At 40.9% G+C, this 21,526-nt stretch overlaps 2 protein-coding genes across 4 annotated transcripts in view; one reads left to right on the top strand and one right to left on the bottom strand.

Moving 5' to 3' along the window:
* RNMT (RNA guanine-7 methyltransferase) overlaps positions 1 to 14,056 on the bottom strand; it is a 33,007-nt gene extending 18,951 nt beyond the window's left edge. The window contains exons 1-6 of one of the 2 annotated variants that reach the window (XM_023228468.1): positions 13,984 to 14,056; positions 10,561 to 10,689; positions 9,371 to 9,829; positions 6,166 to 6,301; positions 3,501 to 3,626; positions 313 to 425 (exon numbers count right to left, since the gene is read on the bottom strand). In XM_023228468.1, coding sequence (XP_023084236.1) covers positions 313 to 425; positions 3,501 to 3,626; positions 6,166 to 6,301; positions 9,371 to 9,787 — 792 coding nt within the window. In that variant the 5' untranslated portion in view covers positions 9,788 to 9,829; positions 10,561 to 10,689; positions 13,984 to 14,056. The remainder of the gene's footprint in view (positions 1 to 312; positions 426 to 3,500; positions 3,627 to 6,165; positions 6,302 to 9,370; positions 9,830 to 10,560; positions 10,690 to 13,983) is intronic. The other variant, XM_023228469.1, reaches the window with a different exon arrangement.
* A 70-nt stretch (positions 14,057 to 14,126) lies between these two features.
* Positions 14,127 to 21,526, top strand: part of FAM210A (family with sequence similarity 210 member A) — a 60,340-nt gene continuing 52,940 nt past the window's right edge. For both annotated transcript variants that reach the window (XM_023228498.1, XM_023228499.2), the window contains exon 1: positions 14,127 to 14,384. The gene's annotated coding sequence lies outside the window, so the exon portion shown is untranslated. The remainder of the gene's footprint in view (positions 14,385 to 21,526) is intronic.

Below are 21,526 nucleotides of genomic sequence, written 5' to 3'. Positions count from 1 at the left end.
TTGAGGCCAGCCTGGGCAACATGGCGAAACCCCATCTCTACAAAATACACAGAAATCAGCTGGGTGTGGTGGCATGTGCCTGTAGTCCCAGCTACTCAGGTGGCAGGAGAATCATTTGAGCCTGGGAGGTGGAGATTTCAGTGAGCTGAGATTGTGCCATTGCGCTCCAGCCTGGGCGACAGAGTGAGACCCTGTCTCAAAAAAAGAGAATCAAATGTTTTTAAAAAGTAAAAATTGAGTTGATTTTTAAAACAAATTATTTATCCAAACTAAAAATGTAAAAAATAAACTGACCAAAGAAAGAAACTGTACCTTTGAGCAGTCAGCAGTTATAAATTCTGCACTGAAAATATATTCACTATCACGACGATTTTTCATGTCCTCATACCGCTGCTGACACTGTTTGATAGAAACATCAGCAATATCTGGAAAGATGGAAGGGTATTAGTAAGTATCAAGACAGAATGCCAGAAATTGAGACAGTGACCTCGACTGATAAACTCTGGCATAAAAGTCAGCTTTAGTACCAGTGAAAAGGTTTTATTTCTTTTAAAATAAAATTTAAAAAAAGGGCTTTATTCTGATGCAAATACCCTATCAGTTTTCAAGAGGAACTAAAAGTGTCTCAATAGGTATGGATGCTAGAAAAGTTCTATCATGATTTTTAAAAGCTTATTCAAAGTGAAAAGGAGAAAGTTTTATTCAAATCTGAATTATAAAACCTAACACTATCAATAAGCCCAGTTTTGGAAATACCAAGGGTATACTTTTATAATAAAATGTTATTTGCCCTTTTCTTCTTTTTTGAGACAGAGTCTTGCTGTATTGCCCAGGCTGGAGTGCAGTGGTGTGATCTTCCCTCACTGCAACCTCTGCCTCCGGGGTTCAAGTGTTTCTCATACCTCAGCCTCCCGACTAGCTAGATTACAGGTGGGTGGCACCATGCTCAGCTAATTTTTTGTATTTTTGGTAGAGGATGGGGTTTCACCATGTTGGCCAGGCTAGTCTTTTAACTTCTGGCCTCAAGTGATCCACCCTCGTTTGCCTCGTAAAGTGCTGGGGATTATAGGCATGAGCCCCTGTGCCTGGCCTGCCCTTTCCCCTGTTTAAAGATTCACACTGATGATGCAAAGGCAATGGTAGGTAAAACACTGGGATCTTATCCCAGATACAAAGTAACACTAAGTAGTACGGGCAGTACTTCATGTATTCTTCACCATTATACAATACAAAGGGGGAAAAAAACAGTTTCATTTAAGAATGCCCTTGAAAAAATAGCGAAAATTAATTTTATTAAACCTGGGCTTTTGAATACACACTTTTAAAAATGTTGTGTGATGAAATGGGAAGAAAACATTTCTGCTACCTAACAAGGTTTGATGGTCATCTTCAAGAACAGTACTGATATGACTGTTCTGAGTTTTGAGCTGTACTGGCCACTTTTTTTCTGAGAAAGTCATTTTGACTTGAATGACTGACAAACTATGGTTATGCAGACTTGAGTAACCAGCACACATTTTCTTGAAAATGAACAAAGTGAACCTGTCACTTAAAGTTCCCCCACCCCTGGGCCACAAACCAGTACAGGTCCATGGCTTGTTGGGAACCAGGCTGCACAGCAGGAGGTGAGTGGCAGGCAAGCTAGGTTGCATACTCCTTATAAGAATCTAACACCTGATGATCTGAGGTAGAATTCCATCCCCTGCCTGTGTGGAAAAACTGTCTTCCATGAAACTGGCCCCTGGTGCCAAAAAGGTTAGAGACTGCTGATTTACAGGGAAACAATGGACAGTGTATTTGTTGCCAAAAATAAAACTGACTTTCAAATAAGATTTACAATCCTGAAAAACTTGTATTGATCACTGTGGGCTGGACTTCCTTCCAATACTTTTCTGATTGGCAGTGATATTAAACACGTGATTTTTTGATTCTCAACAATTAGATCTGCGTAACTTTAGCGAACACTGTTTTCCAAATACTATAAAATTATGCAGGAAGTGGAAGACAGACCAATGGATTTTAATGTTATACAGTATAAAAAGTTCATCAGTAAGGTTTCAGATTCCATACTGTAACTAACTACTCTTTAAGAAACTACCACTTACTGAGTTTTGATGTAGTAACAAAGAGGAATATCTACAATTATCAAAAAAAAAAAAAAAGGCTATTAAACTACTCCTTTATTTTACAACTACTTATCAACCAAAATAAAAAATCACAACATATTGGATGCAGAAACAGGTGTGAGAATCCAGCTGTCTCCTGTAATTCCAAACTCTAAAGGGATTTGCAAAGATGTAAAAGCCAGCCTTCTTACTTTTATTTTAATGAACTAAAAACTATTTTCAAATTTCTCTCCTTTAATGTCTAATATAGTAAATATCAGTAGCTACTTACCATAATTACATACAAAAAAGCTTTCTGGGGTCCTCAATAATTTTTAAGTGTACAGGGCTCATAAAACCAAAAATTTGAGAACTGCTAATTTGGGCAGTACTTCAGCAGTGGGGGTATGTATCTCTTTCAACTCACCACATCAGAAAGACGCTGACGTCTGCTCGTCCCACTTCAGTGTTAAGACTAACCACTGGGCTAAGGTGACTGATTGCTTGATTCATTGCATTACTATTGACTTTTCCCTTAATGGCTTCGGTAGTAAACAAAAAATTATTGCCTAGATCTATTATTTCATAAAGAATGAAAAAATAATTTTCTAATTCTATCATTCCTCTTCGATTTATCTGATTAAAAAGAAAAGAATTGCCCCTTTCAACCATCTGATTACAAATGTTTGATTCCCTCCCCTTAATTTATAAGTTTCAGAACAGTAAGTTTCTTAGCAATCTCCAAGGGTGAACAATGTTTTTTTCTGATTTGATGTGTCCAACTACTATTTTTTTTAATGTTAAAATTGTCCTATTTTTGCCAATGGAAACCTTTTCAAGTCTGCCCTTTAGACATGACTCCAACCATCTTTGATAGCTTCCTTCCTTTTGGGAAGGAAACGTTATCCCAGGCTTATTTAATCTCACTATAAAATAAAACTATCAGGAAAGTCTTGTAACTAAATTTTTTTTTTTTTTTTTGACATGGAGTCTCACTCCGTCACTCAGGCTGGTGTGGAGTGGCATGATCTCATCTTACTGTAACCTTCACCTCCTGGGTACAAGCGATTCTCCTGCCTCAGCTTCCGGAGTAGCTGAGATTACAGGTGTACACCACCATGCCCAGCTAATTTTTTGTATGTTTGGTACAGACAGGGTTTCACAATGTTGGCCAGGCTGGTCTCAAACTCCTGACGTCAAGTGATCCACCCACCTCTGCCTTCCAAAGTGTTAGGATTACAGGCGTGAGCCACCGTGTCGGGCCGTAACTAATTAAAAAAAAAAAAAAACTCATCTCATGCATAGTCCCAGGTATCTTGCAATTAGAGACAATCCTTCTTGTTTTCCATTTACCTGACTACAAATTATTCTTTCTCATATCATTATTTATCTTACCAGTACAAACCAGCTTGTTAATTCTTCCTTTTTTCCATTTGAGCAAATCTCCACCTTTACCACATCCCAGGTCCAAAACAGTGATATCACGTTTTTTCTTCTGTCGTACCTTTTCCAAAAATTCTCCTAAAAGAGAGAAATCAGTCACAATAAACTACCTCTTCTTCAATTTTACAAGTATAAACTGTTACCTCTAATAACCTAGTATTTTTGCCCAATATGTAACATAAACTATTACACATCCATTTATGTAATTTGTAACTTTTGATAAGTAACTAAAAATAAGACTAAGAGTTGATTAATATGATCCTCTGTCATTAAAGAGTACGTGTCTGGTGTTTTGGAAAATTAAGGCAGCATTTTGAATGTTACTTTCAAAAATGAATTTTAAATAGCAGATACGTAAAATTCTAAGTAAGACAACACAACACTTGTTCAGGATGAGACAAAAAGCTAAGTAAGGATGAGAAAAACAAATTATTCATAATTTATTTTGTAGCTTTCTCTTTCCAGAGCTAGGTGTTTAACAGCAGACACGTAAGTAAACCAAAGTTGTTATGGAATGATAAAAGAGCTTGATTATGAAAGATGTCAGGCTTACCACCAAGAGAAATATAAAAACAAGAAAAACAACAAAAAAAGCGCTATGTTTTTTAGTGTTAGCATCATCAGAATTTGGTAGACCCCAGTCTACTAAATGACATTAACAGCCAACAGATAAAATCAGTAGGCCTCCAAGTATCAGTAGGCAAATTGTTCCAACATCAATTAAAGGCATATTAATACTCTCAGGCAAGTTAAGTATTCAACAGTTCTAAAACGTGATATAACACTGAATCCTAGATACATTCTCCTTGTCTTTGTCACTGAGTTGAACACTTTCTAGCTCAAGTGTGTACTATTTTGATGGCTAAAATATCCTGTACAAGTACTTTCACCTTCTGCAGGAACTTAACTTCAACAGAAGCACGAGTGTTCCATACTATTTACCTTTCTGCCATGAATCTTAATACCATAAAAATACTGAAAGAGTGAAAAACAACGATAAAATCTCTGCATTTATCTACAGTAAGACTAACGAGACAGGAAATCCTCAAGAAACAATTCCAAAAAAGCCTTTATCACATTCAAGAAAAAGCCTTTACCACATTCAAGAAAAAGCCTTTATCACATTCAAGAAAAAGCCTTTATCACATTCAAGAAAAAGCCTCTATCACATTAAAGAACTGTACTCAACTGTTTACTTACCAAGCCACAAGCACCAAGAAGAAAGAAAATGAGTGACAAAGAATGGGTGTTGAGAAAGGAAAAAGACAGAAAGCTTGGAACAGATCACACTGATTGCATTAGGACGTTAAAGACACGTGCAAAGCACACATCAAGAGAGTTGCTAGAACAGCTGAAGAAGGAAAGAACACCCTGTATTTGCTGAGAGACAATTTTGCCAACTCAGACTTCAGTCCTTTAAAAAAAATACCTCTTTTCTGATTATAGAAATAATACGTGTTACAATGTGGAAAACATGGACTCGAAAAAGTTATTCGGTAAAAAATAAATGACTAAATAAGAACTCATAAAAAATCCAGTAAGTTATCTGCATCACTGAGGATAATGAAGGAAGAGAAAGGCTGAAAAGAAATGAGGACTGGGGTAGAGACAGAACCTTATGAGTAGAGACTGAAAATGCCATTACATTAATCTTAAAAAAAAAAAAAAAAGTGAACACTCATTTAGCCAAGGCTGACACATGGCAGAGTCAAATAAATATTTTTGTAACAAAACTTGAATGTTAAAAACAAGTGATACACAAAATACTAAAATGTGTTCAAAATAAGCCTAGTTAGTTCCTACTAATATTTCTCAGAATAGGTAATTTATCTTTGAAAATTAGTAAATTATCATCAAAACTAGTACGAAGTACCCGTAATTCGCACTTCATTCTTTCTAGCATTATTAAGAAAGCATCCTCATTTCTTCTTCGACTGGCTTGAAAAAAATATTACGAAAAATTTTAAAACAAACTACTTTTTAAAGTTCTCTAAATTTATCTAAGAGTCTGACTACTCATTGCACTAAATATACAGAGCAATAATTATATCCCTTTTTTTACCCTGTCTTATGGTGCTGACAAGAATTGTATTCTGAATCATATTTTCTCTACCCACTTTCATTCCACAGATAAAATGTTGGCTCGAAAAAGTTGAACCTCTTTATCTATCCTCAATGTAATACACATGATCTTTATCAACTAATTGAAGGCCTAAACAAATCAAGACACTGCCTATTTCTTGACTTAAGGAAACCTGAATGTTTAACCAACAATATGCAGTTGCTCCAAAACTATTAGGGTGAAATAGAATCATTACTTAATAGTGCTAGGTAACCGTAATTCTGTGCATTAAAGAAACATACTGCCTTCTGAAAGCCTGGTTAACATAATCAACTAAACACTCATTAAAATCTTACAGTCAACCACAAGCAAATATTAGAAGAATTTGTCTTCAAGACCTAGTCTTGGCTCTAGCTTTATAAAGTCAAGGTTTGATAATTAAATGAACAGGAATTAAAGACTCAGTAGCTTGGTGTTGGTTAAACCGGTGGGGAGAAAAAAGGAAACATAAGCTAAAATGAAAAATGGCAAGCTAACAGCAAAAAACAACCCTACCAATGAGAACACTTTTCATCCAATTATTAAAGTTTCTTAGGTAAAAAATACGACTTTGACTACGCTTCTCCAAACCAACTTCCTGAAGTTCATTGTAATGGGCAGCCACTGCTGAGCTGTGTCCTTCTTCCAGATTCTGAAAATAAAACAGAATAGAAAAAAAATCAAGGATCAGAACGTGGTAAAAATAAGCCTCAGAACATTTCACCTGGGACTGGATAAAATATTAAAATATTAGAATTGGTAAACTTCACTAAACAATGGCAATTAACCACAGAAGTCTCACTAATTATCATTAGACCTAAGATTTGTTTTCTGAGTCCTTGTGTATTAGCCCGTTTTCATTCTGCTGATAAAGACATACCCGAGGCTGGGTAATTTATAAAGAAAAACAGGCTTAACGGACTCACAGTTCCACGTGGCTGGGGAGGCCCCACAATCAGGGTGGAAGGTGAAAGGCAGGTCTTACATGGCAGCAGGCAAGAGAGAACGAGAGCCAAGCGAAAGGGGAAACCCCTTATCAAACCATCAGATCTTGTGAGACTTCTTCATTACCATGAGAACAGTATGGGGAGACCGCCATACTGTTGGGGGACTGCCATACTGATTCAATGATCTTACACCAGGTCCCTCCCACACGTGGGAATTCTGGGAGCTACAATTCAAGATGAGATCTCGGTGAGGACACACCCAAACCATATCACCCTATTTTGAAAAACATCTCTAGGTTTAAAATTTTCATTGTGATATTTCATCTGTATAATTTTAGTGTCAATGTCTTAATAAGCCCAGTACTCTTCCAGAGTTCTGATTATTCAGTTCGATAAATGACAGTCAATGTTTGGTGTTTCTACAAGAGAATAAATTAGGAATAAGCTATAATTACATTATTTTTATAAAACTGTTGTGAAAATTAAATAAGATAATGTGTATAAAGAGATTAGGGCTGGGAGAAGTGGCTCACGCCTGTAAACCCAGCACTTTGGGAGGCCCAGGTGGGAGGACTTGAAGTCAGGAGTTTGAGACCAGCCTGGCCAACATGGTGAAACCCCATCTCTACTAAAAATACAAAAATTAGCTGGGCGTGGTGGTGCACACCTGTAATTCCAGCTATCTGGGAAGCTGAGGCAGGAGAATCGCTTGAACCCAGGAGGTGGAGATTGCGGTGAGCCAAGATCGGGCCACTGCACTCCAGCGTGGGCAACACAGCGAGACTGTCTCAAAAAAAAAAAAAAAAAAAAAAAAGGAAAAAAAAAAAAAAGATTAGAATTCAGTAGGCAATGTGCAGTGTCAGTGATTTCTATGATAATAACGCTATCATATATGTTATATGTAACACAACAGTTTTTAATTTGTGCTTCCTGAGGCCCTAGAAATCCTGTAAAAATGCCATGATAGGCGAAGGGCTTCAGATCCTCCCACCTCCCTTTCCAGCCACAGTGCTGAATCCCACTGAGGTGCTGAAAGGCATTTCAGCAAATCCTTGACCTATTTTACATAACAGGTTTAAGTGTAAGACTTTCACTTGAAAAAGGGGTTCTGGGGCTAGTAAAAGTTTGAAAACTATGTTTAAAATACAAGCTCCCAGCTGGGTGCAACGGCTGGCGCTTGTAATCCCAGCACTTCGGGAGGCTGAGGCAGGCAGATCACAGGGTCAGGAGTGTCAGGCCTCTGAGCCCAAGCCAAGCCATTGCATCCTCTGTAACTTGCACGTATATGCCCAGATAGCCTGAAGTAACTGAAGAATCACAAAAGAAGTGCAAATGCCCTGCCTCGCCTTAACTGATGACATTCTACCACAAAAGAAGTGAAAATGGCCGGTCCTTGCCTCAGGCGATGATATTATCTTGTGAAATTCCTTTTCCTGGCTCACCCTGGCTCAAAAGGCTCCCCCACTGAGCACCTTGTGACCCCCACTCCTGCCGGCCACAGAACAATCCCCCTTTGACTGTAATTTTCCTTTACCTATCCAAATCCTATAAAACGGCCCCACACTTACCTCCCTTTGTTGACTATCTTTTCGGACTCAGCCCACCTGCACCAAGGTGATTAAAAAGCTTTATTGCTCACACAAAGCCTGTTTGGTGGTCTCGTCACAGGGACGCACATGACAAGGAGTTCAAGACCAGCCTGGCCAATATGGTGAAAGCCCCTCTCTACTAAAAATACAAAATTAGGCGGGCGTGGTGACGGCGCCTATAGTCCCAGCTACTCGGGAGGCTGAGGCAGGAGAATAACTTGAACCCAGGAGGTGGAGGTCCCAGAAGGTGGAGACTGCAGTGAGCGGAGTTTGCACCATTGCACTCTAGCCTGGGAGACACAGCGAGATTCTGTCTCCAAAACAAACAAACAAACAACTCCCCTCTGTTAAAAGAATTCACATTCCATTAATGACAAAAGCCTCACTATCAGTCACTTTCCTCATAAGGGCCAATGGCAGAATTTTATTTACTCATTAAAGTACTTTTTTCCTCTAACTCCAAATTCTGCTTCAAATTCCTTTCTAATGTGGTACTTTCAGATGAAAACAACTTGCTCTGTAGTATCTTTACCACATATTAGGCATTTGTATTTACTTAACTAAAACAGTATGTAAAATACATTAATAAGTTGAAAACAGTTTAAGGAATTACATTAATAAAGGGATGTAAAGCCAGGTATAATTTTAAAAGTTATCCCTTTTTAAGTGATAACTTCTGACAAAAAAATTGGAGCCGAACACCTAATAAAAAAGGAAAATAGGTAAATCACTGGGATCTCATACTCCAGTCTTTTTAAAAACACCAACAAAGAGCAAAGCAGCTTTCAAGTCTCTAGTTAAGGGCGAGGACTGCTAATGCCCAGGAGGTTGTGGCTGCAGCGAGCTTCGATCACACCATCACACTGCAGCCCAGGCGATGGTGCAAGACTCCGTCTCGGGGAAAAAAAAAGTTTCTAGTTAAATAAGATTCTAAAATAAGATAAAGATTATCTCATTACAAAATAAAAACAAACAAAAACTAAAAAATCTATCTCATTAGCAGGAGACATTTCACCTTAACAGAAATCATAAGAGTTAAAAGCCTACTTTGTCTTCAGACCATATCTATTAAAAACAGAACATTCTAAAGCTATTAAGATTATGTAAAAAGATCAGTATGACTGCACAGGTGTTCCACATTTCAGACTTACATATTCCGAGTAAAAGAAAATACACTGAACATACTTTCTGCTTTTCAGGAACATCCTCAAGTGCTATTTTTCTCTTATTTTGAGGGCCATCTCCAGTAGAATATTCATCTTTTGGAACATCCTCAGTTTCTCTTTTTCTTTTCTTTGAATTGCCTTCATCATCACCACAATCTTTTTCCTCTGCGACAATTTCGGGATCAAGTTTTCTCTTCTTGGATGGAGTGTCTTCCCCACAACTAGAACTTTCCTTTACAAGATCATCTTCAAACTCTTTTCTCTTTCTTGCTGTGTCTACTTGTCTACAGATAGAAGTCTTTTCAGAAAGCCCAGTCCCAGAAGCCGTTGTGTTTTCATTAATATCGAATGAAGACTCTGTTTCAGAATTCACTGACGCTTTTGCCTGTTCAAGAGACATCTTTTCATATTCCTCTGCTTTTGTAGAATTTGCCATTTATGATTGCTTGAACTGATGGTAAAACTTCATGAACCAACACTAGAATGACAAAAAATTGGTATTACTTGTAAACACTAAGACTTTAAAACAATTTTTTTTTTTTTTTGAGAGTTTCACTTTTGTCACCCAGGCTGGAGAGCAACGGCGTGATCTCCGCTCACTGCAAGCTCTGCCTCCGGGGTTCAAGCGCTTCTCCTGCCACAGCCTCCCGAGTAGCTGGGATTTACAGGCGCCTGCCAACAGGCCCGGCTAATTTTTTGTGTTTAGTAGAGACGCGGTTTTGCCATGTTGGGCAGGCTGGTCTCTAATTCCTGACCCCAGCTGATCCGCCTGCCTCTGGCCTTCCAAAACGCTGGGATTAGAGGCCTAAGCCACTGTGCCCGGCCTACAATAATTTTAATCAACTAGGAATTTAAAAAAATCCCATTGTAGAGAGAATATTAAAAAACGTTAATTGATATCATGTATGAATTTCTGAATATGGTAATACTAAGTATAATCCCACCATAATTCTATAATCTTATTCATAAAAGTCACTGTTGGCATTAAAGCTGACGAATGAAGTGGGGATACACATGCACTAGCTCCATTTCAGTTCTGACCCTTACTCTATAACTCTGGTTCGCAAACTGCATGGTTGGTACCATAACAAACAGGCACCACAGGACGTAACGTGGAAGATATCACAGAAACTACCAGCTTTAAGTACAGCACAGTTCCAACTGAATAGATTGCAGCACAGTTCCAACTGGATAGATTGCACTACATACCTTTCAATGACTTTGTGAAGCTGAGATTTTGGTATCACAGAAAATCAAGGTGAAACAGGAAATGAGGTTGGCAGTGCCTATCTGATTTCGAGGCTTGAAGTTGTACAGTACCCAACAGGTTCACACATCCTGTTAGCAAGGGATTGCAATTAATTAACAATAAAACACAAACATTACCTTTCTCTGCAATTTATGTGTATGAATTTTCTAAACAGACATAAAGTTGTTAGACCACAAATACTTTCAAATTCTTTGGGGTAAACTACTTAACAAATGGAACTGTTACATTTCTTTTGGCCTACGGACACTAAGGGCATCAAGAACAGAAAAAGTTTGGGGTTCTACAGCAAGAACTTCTGAAATCATATTTCATAATGGGTGTTCCAATTAGGTAGAAAGTAAAGAGAGTAGAAATGACTTTAGACAAGTTTCAGGACTCAGACTGCAGTTTGATGACCATTAAGTCTCTTTCAAATATGTTCTTAGACCTATGTTAAGATGGGAAAGAGAGAGAAATAACTGAACTATCTATTGGGTAAGAATTATAGTGGTTCATTTATTAAGTCATTCAACAAACTTAGTGACCTCCTACTACAGAGAAGCTCAATGTAAATTATGTTTTCAAGATGTTTATAGCTTACATACCACTATTAAAATGTTAAGCTTTTGTTCAGCACAGAGGCTCACACCCGTAATCCCACCACTTTAGGGGACCGAGGTGGGCAGACTGCTTGAGCTCTGGAGTTCGAGACCAGCTTGGGCAACATGGCAAAATCCCGTCTCTACAAAAAAAACCTGGCATGGTAGCACATGCCTTAGTCCCAGTTACTCAGGAGGCTGAAGTAGGAGAATGACCTGAGCCTAGGAGGTCCAGGCTGCAGCGAGCTGTGAATGCGCCACTGCACTACAGCCTAGGTAACAAAGTGAGACCCCACTTAAAAAAAAAAAAAAAAAAAAAAAAAAAGCTTTTTCAGGAAGGAAGTGTTTGTGTTGTGCTAAATATAAATAAATAAATAAGCCTTTTGGATAATGAAAAAGAATAAGAAATTAAGTTGCCTGAAGGAATGGGTAACAAGTCACTACGAATGGGTAAGGGTTTCAAGGGTTATTAGCTTTCATGACCCACCATTTTAGGTAACAAAATACCAAGACGTACCAAATAGAACTCAATGAGAGAACAACAACAACAAATCAAAAAAGTAATTTTCAGAATACTTAAAATTATCTAGAAAAACTGGCTACCAACTTGTCAAATTCCTAGTTCTCCTCCTCTGCCATTGATTTCTTAATGGAAATTGGCTTTAAACTCAAATAAAGCAATGTGACTTATCTTTAGCTATAATTATTACCTAAAATTAGTATTGAGATTTAAGCATGAATTTTACTTATGTCACTTACTTTTATGGTATCACAGATGTGACATCATAAAAACATAATCAATTAGGTCAGAAGAAATGACACAGCATTCCAGATGATCACAAAAATGAGTAAGAATGTTTAAAACCAAGCATCATGTTTACAGCCAACTTGTTTTCAACAAACGTGCCAAGAACGTACACAGCAAACAGTGTCTTCAAAAAATGGTGCTGGGAAATGTAGACCACTCTCTCTCACCATATGCAAAAATCAAATCAAAATGGACTGAAAACTAAAATTTAAAATCCGCAAGTATGAAATTGCTTGAAGAAAACATTGTGGAAATGCTTCAAGACACTGGTCTGGGCAAAGATTTCTGTGGTAAGACCTCAAAAGCACAGGCAACAAAAGCAAAAACAGACAAAGGGGAGTATATCAAGCTAAAAACTTCTGCACAGCAAAGGAAACAAGAGTGAATAGAGAACCTACAGAAAGGGAGAAAGTATCTGCAAAACCATTCATCTCGCAGGGGATTCTCAACCAGAATATAGAAGAAACTCAACTCAATAGCAAAACCAAGAAGCAATCCTACTACAAATGGGCAAAAGATCTGAAGAGACATTTCCTAAAAGACACACAAATGGCCAACACGTATATATGTAAAAAATGCTCAGTATCAGTAATACCAGGGAAATGCAAGTCGAAACCACAATGAGATACCACCTCATCTCGGTTAAAACGGCTTTTATCAGAAAGACTTCGTATCAGTATATCCAAGAAATATCTGCAGTCTCAAGTTTATTCACAATAGTCAAGATATGGAATCAACCTAAGCGTCCATCAACAGATGAACAAAGATAAACAACGGAATATGAGTCATTAAAAAGAATGAAATCCTGTCATTTGCAACAACATGGATCAATCCGGATGTCATTATGTTAAGTGAAATAAGTCAGGCACATGAAGACAATATCATGTTATCACTTAAGTGGGAGCTAAAACTGTGGAGGTAAAGAGTGAATTAGTGGTTACGAGACTGGGAAGGGTAGCAGGAAGACGGGGATGAAGAAGAGAAACTGGTTAATGGGTACAAAAACACCCCAGAAGAAATAAAATCTAGTGCCTGATAGTGCAGTGGGGTGGACACAGTTAACAGTAACTTACTGTGTAGTTCAAAATAGCTAAAAAATATTGGAATGTTCCCAACATAAAGAAAACATCAATGTTTGAGACGACAAATATCCCTATTGCCCTGATTTGGTCGTTACACATTGTATGCATGTATCAAAATGTCACCTGTAACTCCAAATATGTGCAACTTCTATGTATCAATTTAACAAACGGGGGGGCGGGGGAACAAACCAAACACAAAGTGGAATAATGAAAACACGCCAAAAGAAAGACAGCTGTCCCTCAGAATCCTAGAGGAGAAACCTTCCAGAGGTGGTCGACTGACATCGAGATGGATACGCGACAAACAACCACACGGACGTTTCGACCTGGCTTTCCAGTCACGCCTCCGGAGCAAGCCAAGTCTCTGCGTCATTTCAGTTCCTCGGGGTACGACCGAGCAGGCCGGCAGGGCCGCCAGGATAAAGCCCAAGCGGGATAAGCTCTTAAGCCCCAAGCCAGCCGCTTGACCCTCTACTACGGGCCCGAGACGACGCAGCGAGGCGAGAAGGGACTCTTCCAGTCAAGTCCACCCCCTCCGTCATTCGCGCGGCCTCTGGTTCAGGTTTCCGAGGCGCCGCTCAAGACAGACCTGAGGACCCCACGCCCCTCCCCAGCACGGCCCTGGGGCGCGAGCTGGAGCAGCTCTTCGGGCTTCTTCTCTCACCCGGGCTCGCTCAGTCTGGAGGAGCAACAGCGCCCGCCCACCCCAAGCAGTTCCCATTTTGCTCGGGACTGAGGACACAAGGCAACAGACGCACGCCGCGGGGAGTGAAGCACAGGGCTCATGCGAAGGGAGCCCATGTCAGGAGTGGGAGTGCCACTTCCACCCCTCCACGGCAGCCGAGAAATAAACACAAAGAAAGGAAGGGCCGGAGTTCCAGCCGTCACACTCACCAGCACACCCAAACGCGATTCTGTTTGCGGAAACGGCGGCCCGCGCCACGCGTGTCTGGTTACATCACTTCCGGAGGTGCGAGAGTCACGTGGCGCCGCTCAGGCGAGAGTGCAGCGACGCAAGTCCTCCGCGCCGGAACTACGAGTCCCGACGTGCCGCGCGCGGCATGCGGAGGCTTCGCTGCGAGGGGCACGGGCGGTCGCGAGCACGTTGCTAGTGGGCGCGGCTGGCGGGCCGGAGGCGGTAGGGCGCTAGCCCCCGGCTGAGTCCCGCGGGTTCCGGCACCTGGACCCACACTCGGTCGGGGTACTCTGCTGAGTAACACTGCCTTGGCATTCGAGGAGCTGTGGTCCAGCCTGCGCGGCGGGAAGCGGCGGCGACGGCCCTAGCGTCCTAAGAGGTAGCATGGGCCCCAGGCCTCTGGGGGCAGCGGGAGGGGTCTAGAGGGCACCTTCAACCCTGGGCGTGTGTCCGGGAGCTGACTCGCGGCGCGAACCCGGCAACTGCTGTGCGCGCGCCGCTCTTCGGGCTGCGGCAGTGTACGACCGCCAGACTGGGGTCGTCCACACTCGCTGACCCCACGGCCCCCGGCGGAGAGAGGCTCCCCCGCCCTTCCGGGTTGAGCCAGTGTCCTGGCAAATCTTGCTTTGGGACTGTTTTTCTGCCTGCTCTGCTGCAACCTTTCACCGTCTTCTCTTTCCTTCCTCGGAAGTCGGTTGAGGAGGGGTCTGGAAGCGCCCGCGGTCGGAGCGGTTTTAAAAATTAGCAATGTCTTATTAGGAACCAGCAGATTGGTCCTTACCGCCGTATTTGGGAAGCCACAAGAGGCCATGCTTACCTGTTAGGTTCTGAGAAGAAGGACAGCCTGTACCTCTTCTTGACAAATACCTAAGGGTGCGTTACTCTGCGTTGGCTGAACTTGGCATGGTGTGGTTTGGGGGAGACAACACACTTTTTTTGGCCATCACCCCAGATTTCTACTGGCCATTGAAAGCGCCTACTGTACTGAAACTCGAAAGCTCCATAGTTGAGGACTTTCAACCTGAGATCAGGGTCAGAACTACCTGTGGATTATTGATGCGTGTACATGTTAACGTGCGTCAAGTCCCCACCTTCCAAGGGGGTAAAACTGATCAGATTTACAATCCGTCTTGAATTACTCTTTACCAAAATTGATCCCTTTAAAACAGCTTTGAAAATGTGCTTTACCAGCCTGCCTTCTTGTCAGTAGGCACAGATATATTAATGAATGCACCTGGCCTTGGGGAAGGCAACATTTGCAGCGTTGTAGTTTCCAGTGTAATCACTTCTAAATTGTGGGCATTAGCCCATCTGAGGTTGTGGACCCCTTACAAACTTTGAACCAAGAATGAGGCCTGTTTTTCACAAATAGAGATGAGCCATCAATTTCAGATGACTGCTTGTATTATATGAAATGAGCTAAGTTGAGAATCTCATTTCATGAATATTGACAGTTGCAAAGGTGAAGCTCTTGAAAATCGAATACATTATAGGCATACCTGTCATGCGCGTCCGTGTGAAGAGACCACCAGACAGGCTTTGTGTGAGCAATAAAGCTTTTTAATCACCTGGGTGCGGGCAGGCTGAGTCCGCGAAGGGAGATAAGGGTGGGGCCGTTTTATAGGATTTGGCTAGGTACAGGAAAATTACAATCAAAGCGGGGTTGTTCTTTGGCAGGCAGGAGTGGGGGTCACAAGGTGCTCAGTGGGGGAGCTTTTAGAGCCAGTATGAGCCAGGAAAAGGAATTTCATAAGATAATATCATCGCTTAAGGCAAGGACCGGCCATTTTCACTTCTTTTGTGGTAGAATGTCATCAGTTAACGCGAGGCAGGGCATTTGCACTTCTTTTGTGATTCTTCAGTTATTCAGGCCATCTGGACTTATATAGGTGCGAGTCACAGAGGATGCGATGGCTTGGCTTGGGCTCAGAGGCCTGACAATATCCAAGCATTAGAACCAGGTAATTACATTCCCTGGTCCTGATGCTTAAGTTTCTTGAGATAATTACAGTTGTAATTTTACAGAAAATTAGCGTAATTTGGACTTTTAAAAGCATGTTTTAATGTTTTTAAACACTGGGCGCGGCGGCTTACTCCTGTAATCCCAGCACTTTGGGAGACCGAGGTGGGCAGATCACGTTCGAGACCAGCCTGGCCAACCAACATGGTGAAACCCCGTCTCTACTAAAAATACAAAAATTAGCCAGGTGTGATGGCACGTGCCTGTAATCCCAGCTACTCAGGAGCTGAGGCAGGAGAATCACTTAAACCTGGGAGGCAGAAGTTGCAGTGAGCCAAGATTGCATCATTGCACTCCAGCCTGGGCGACAGAGCGAGACTGTCTCAAAAATCAAAACAAATAAATTTTATTAGATCAAAAGCCCCTTAACTATGTGTTTATGAAAAGTCCACGATGATGGGATATATAGAGATTACATTTTTTAGTTTTTATAAAACTTAACTAGAAGTTGTGTAAATTCATTTGAGAACAGAGAGGAAGGATTCTTGAAAGCAGTTAATGTAAGAAGTAAATGAGCCAGATAAAAATGATTTTAAAGTTACCATTGGTGTTATTTTTCCCTTATTATTCCCCGAGTAATCTCTGGTTTTCTGGACTTTAAAATAATAATAGCTAATACTTGAGCTTAGTGCTTTATTCATTTGCACTCGTTTAATTCTAACCGAACCCAGTGGTATAATTATGAGTGTTTGTTTTACAGATGAGTGTTAAGTAACTTGGCCAAGATCATGCAGCTTGTAAGTAGTGGGATCAGGATTTGGACCCAGGCAGTCTGGCTGATTGACCAGATTCTGCTAATAATGAAACAGTGCTGGCTAGAAGGTCATACTCAGAACCCGAAGTTGCTTAGCAAATAGTAGATTTCCAGAAAGTGTTTTGATACTTCTTAACGCCTGGGTTATTACGTCCAGAGAGAACATAGATAGATAAGGATGTTATCTTGCTGGAATGTGAGCTCCATCAAGACAAGGAAAGGACGTGTAGGATTTATTTCAATCCATTTGTAAGAAGGTGAGAGCACTTCTGTCAGAGGTATAATTTTAAAGTGTGATTTCTGTTGTAGAGTTGAAGATCGTATTTTTGAAACATAGAGATTATTTTAAAAATGTAGATACAGTGTTATAGTTTTCTAAGATGGTGTTCTGTGAAGAGAGGTGGTTCATGGAAGGTTTGTTCCTCCAAATAGTTTTGGATGAAGGACTTTTCCTCTGTTCCACTCAGGAAAGTGTTCTTACTAAAATTTTGTGGCCTTTCTGGAACAAATAAAATATTATTGTTTAAAAGGTTTTTCCTTCAGTTGAAAATAAGATTTTGTTGAGTAATACTGTGTGTGATGATTAGTTTTATTATGTCAGCTTAGCTAAGCTATAATACCTAGTTATTTAATCAGATACTAATTTGGTTCATGCTGTGATGGTGTTCTGAAGACATGGTTAACATCTATAATCAGTTGACCTAAACTAAAGGCTATTACCTTAAATAATGTGGGTGGACCTCATTCAATCAGTTGAAGGCTAAAAAAGCCAAAACAGGTGTCCTGAAGAAGACAGTATTTTCCTAAAGACTACAGCATCAATCCCTGCCTGAGTTTCCTGTCTGTAGATTACCCTGCACATTTTGAAGTTTCCAGCCCCTACAGTTGTGTGAGCCAGTTCCTTAAAATATCAATATCTCTATATCTGTCTATATGTAGATGAAGATATTTATGTTTTTATCTACATCTGTGTATTTTTTCCTATCAATTCTGTATCTCTGGAGAGCCCTGACTGATTCCAATTTGGGTGCTGAGAGTGCTTCTAGTGAGCAGAATCTTAAGAATGAGTTTTCTGAATTGATGATAGTGTTTCTGGAACTGGTTTTCTTAACTGATCAGATTTAAAGGCAATAATGAGTATTCCCAGTGGAAAAGAGGGCGCTGGTAGTCCATGGTGTGATATGGCAAGAGAGATACGCACAAGATCACACTTGGATGCTCCCACTCATGCTTATAGACAAGATTCAGAATGATCGGGTATTTGATACCTTAGAACATTTTAATCAAACTAATGAGTATAATAAGATAGGCTGGTTGCTTTTAACTGTGCTGGATAAAGTGAGAAAAGAAAAGGATTATTCCAGCTACTGGGGAGGCTGAGGCAGGAGAATCGCTTGAACCCAGGAGGCGGAGGTTGCAGTGAGCCGAGATCGCGCTACTGCACTCCAACCTGAGTAACAGAGTGAGATTGTCTCAAAAAAAAAAAAAAAAGAAAAGAAAAAAGAAAAAAGGGCAAGCTTAAGGCTTCAGATTCCCGATTGAAGCTCCACATAAGTGACCTGAAAAGTTTCTGTGTCTGCCCTGAAGAAACCCGTATCTCTTGTAGCTGCAGAGCTGGGTTGGTGAAAACCAAACCCAGAATCTCATCCTGTAGGTGGCTGAATTACAGTGCTGACTGAATTCCCTGCTTCACCTTGGTCTGCTGTTAAAGTGAAGGCATTGGTTGGGAAGGAGTGGGATCCTCACATTTGGAATAGGGCCATATGGGAACATCCTGATAAAGTGGGGGATGTTCAACTCCTAAATTTTACTCACTCTTTTTTGCCAATAGAAGCAATTCTTCCACCTCTCTTTGAGGAGATTAACTCTGCTTTGCCTGAAGAACCTGTAATGGTGTCCCTTGAGGTAGTTACCTTGTAAGACGTTGCTGGTTCTCCTGAGGCATCCATGAAGAGCTCTGGGGCTGCTCTTCTCTTCAGGTCAGAGATTGCAGTGGGAGCTGCTGCCACTGACTGGGGGTCCTTAACTGCAGCAGGGATGGTTGGATCCTGGATGGTAGGGGCCGTGTGATCACCAAAGACTAAGTGGGTGTGTTGCCATCATGGGGGACAGTGGAGTCAAAGCAGCAATCTGAACAAGACTTGGGAGTCCTATGGCATTGGGTAGGTGGTCATGGTGTCCCTAGAAGAGAACTTGATGGGCAGTCTACTAAATTCTGATTTGATCTCTATAAGCAGAAGAGTTCTAGGTCAAGTGAACGGAAGCCTTACTTTAATTACCAAAGAAAGAGTCATGGTCCCTCAATCAATTCCCAGATATGAGTCATTTTACAGACCGAGAACCCCTTGAATGAGGGGAGGCTGGATCCTTTTGAGGAAGGACCCCATTGTGCTGCCAAGAATTTATACCGTTAATTTTTTTTCTCAGCGTTTCCGGGAGAGGCCTATGGCTTATCAGGGTAAGTGTGGATTAGAGAAGAGAAAATAATTAGACTTCTCATGGATTAGTGAACACTTAACTCTGAACTGACACTAATTCCAGGACTCTCAAAGTGTCATTTTGGCCCACCGTTCAGAGTAGGGGCTTGTTGAGGTTAGGTGGTCAATAGAAGTTTAATCCAGGTCCTCCTCATAGTGGGTCCGCATAATCATCCTGTGGTTACTTTGCCAGTTCCAGGATGCGTAACTGGTATAGACATACTCAGCAACTGGCAGAATCCCCACACTGGTTCCCCGACCTGTGGAGTGAGGGCTATTGTGGTAAGAAAGGCCAAATAAAAGCCACTAGAGCTGCCTCTTCCTGGAGTAATAGTAAGCCAAAAGCAATACCTCATTCCCAGAGGAATTGCAGAGATTGGTGCCCGTAAGGATATAGGGGTGATGATTCCTGACATATTCACATTCAGCCCTCCTATGTGGCCAGTGCAGGAAACAGATTGATCTTGGAAAATGACAGTGGATTATCATAAACTTAACTGAGTGGTGACTAATTGCAGCCGCTGTTCCATATTTCATTTCATTACTTGAGAACGTATCCCCTAGTAGCTGGCATGCAGTTACTGATCTGCTGAATGCTTTGTCTTAATATCTGTTAGTAAAGATCACTAAAAGCAGTTTTCTTTCAACTAACAAAGCCAGAAATACACCTTCACTGTCCTACCTCGGAAATATCAATTTTCCAACACTATATCATAACTTAGATCACAGAGGTCTTGTTATGAGTTGAATTGTGTCTTCTAAAAATTTGTATATTGGATTCCTAGCTCTCATTACTTCAGAGTATGACCTTATTTGGGAATAGGGTAGTTAAAAATGTGATTAGATAAGATGAGGTCATACTGAAGTAGGCTGGGACCCTAATCCAACACAACTGGTGTCCTTGTAAACAGGAGGAATTTGAACACAGACATTCACACAGGGAGAATGCCATGTGAAACTGAAGTAGAGGAACACCAAGAAATGTCACACATTTCCAGCAAACCATCAGGAGCAAGGGGGGAGGCGTGAAACAGATTCTTCCTCACTCCCTTTGAAGGAATCAATCCTTTTGACACCTTAATCTTGGACTTCTAACCCCATAGATGGAGACAGTACCCTTCTGTTGTGTAAGCTCCTCAGTTTGTGGTTCTCTATTACAGCAGCTGTAGCAAACAAATAGAGACCCTGATTGCCCTTCCCTTCCGCAAGACATCATACTGGCCCATCACATTGATGATGTTATGCTAATTGGACCTGGTGGGCAAGAAGGAACAACTACTGTTGACTTACTGGTAAGACATTTGCTTGTCAGATGGCGGGAAATAAATCCAACAAATAATCAGGGTCCTTCCACCTGAGTGAAATTTCTAGGGGTCCACTGGTGTGGTGTAGGGCGTGTTCCCACCTATAACAAAAAGAGAGAAGCAAGGTCTGGTGGGCCTCTTTGGATTTTGGAGGTGACAAATTCCTCATTTGGCTGCGCTACTTCAGCTTGTTTACTGAGTGACCCAAAATGCTACTAGTTTTGAGTGGATCCCAGAACAAAAGGCGCCTCTGCAACAGGTACAGGCTGCTGTGCAAACTGCTCTGCCTCTCAGGCCATATGACCCAGCAGATCTTATGGTGCTTGAAATGTCAGTGGCAGACTGAAATGCTGTTTGGAACCTTTGGCAGGCCCTGTAGGAGATAATTACAGTGTAGATCCTGGGATTTTGGAGCAAAGCATTTCCATCCTTTGCAGGTAACTGCTCTTTTAAGAAATAGCTTTTGGGCTTGCTACTAGGCTTAGTAAAAACTCCAAGCTTAACCATGGGCCACCGAGTTATGCAACCTGACTAGAAAAATGACTAGAATGTTTCAGCAGTTAAGAGCACAAGCAGATGGCATGTGTTCAAATCCTGGTTATGTTATATTTACTAAGTATGTCGTCCTTGAGTAAGTGACCAAACTTTGTGTTTTAATGTCCTCATGGAGCGATTTTACAGAAGAAATGAGATGATACAGTGCTTAGCACAGAACCTGTTAATTTTTAGCTTCTCTTAACACAACTGAAACCGCTTAACACAACTGAAACGACTGCAATGTCGTGTGAAGTCATTAGTCCATGTCTTTAAATGTGATTGTAGAATTTTTTTGCCTTGGTACAGCAGAAAAAATAGGTTTTTTTTGTTTGTTTGTTTGTTTGTTTTTTTTTTGAATTCATGTAAAGCAGAGCAGAAGTTTGAAATACTGAATAGTCTTTTTTTTTTTTTTTTTTTTTTTTTTTTTTT

Source organism: Piliocolobus tephrosceles, chromosome 18 (assembly GCF_002776525.5).
Source record: "Piliocolobus tephrosceles isolate RC106 chromosome 18, ASM277652v3, whole genome shotgun sequence".
NCBI classification, from domain to species: Eukaryota; Metazoa; Chordata; class Mammalia; order Primates; family Cercopithecidae; genus Piliocolobus; species Piliocolobus tephrosceles.
Note: the sequence above shows the minus strand (reverse complement) of the source record. Positions and strands in the feature narration are given on the sequence as shown.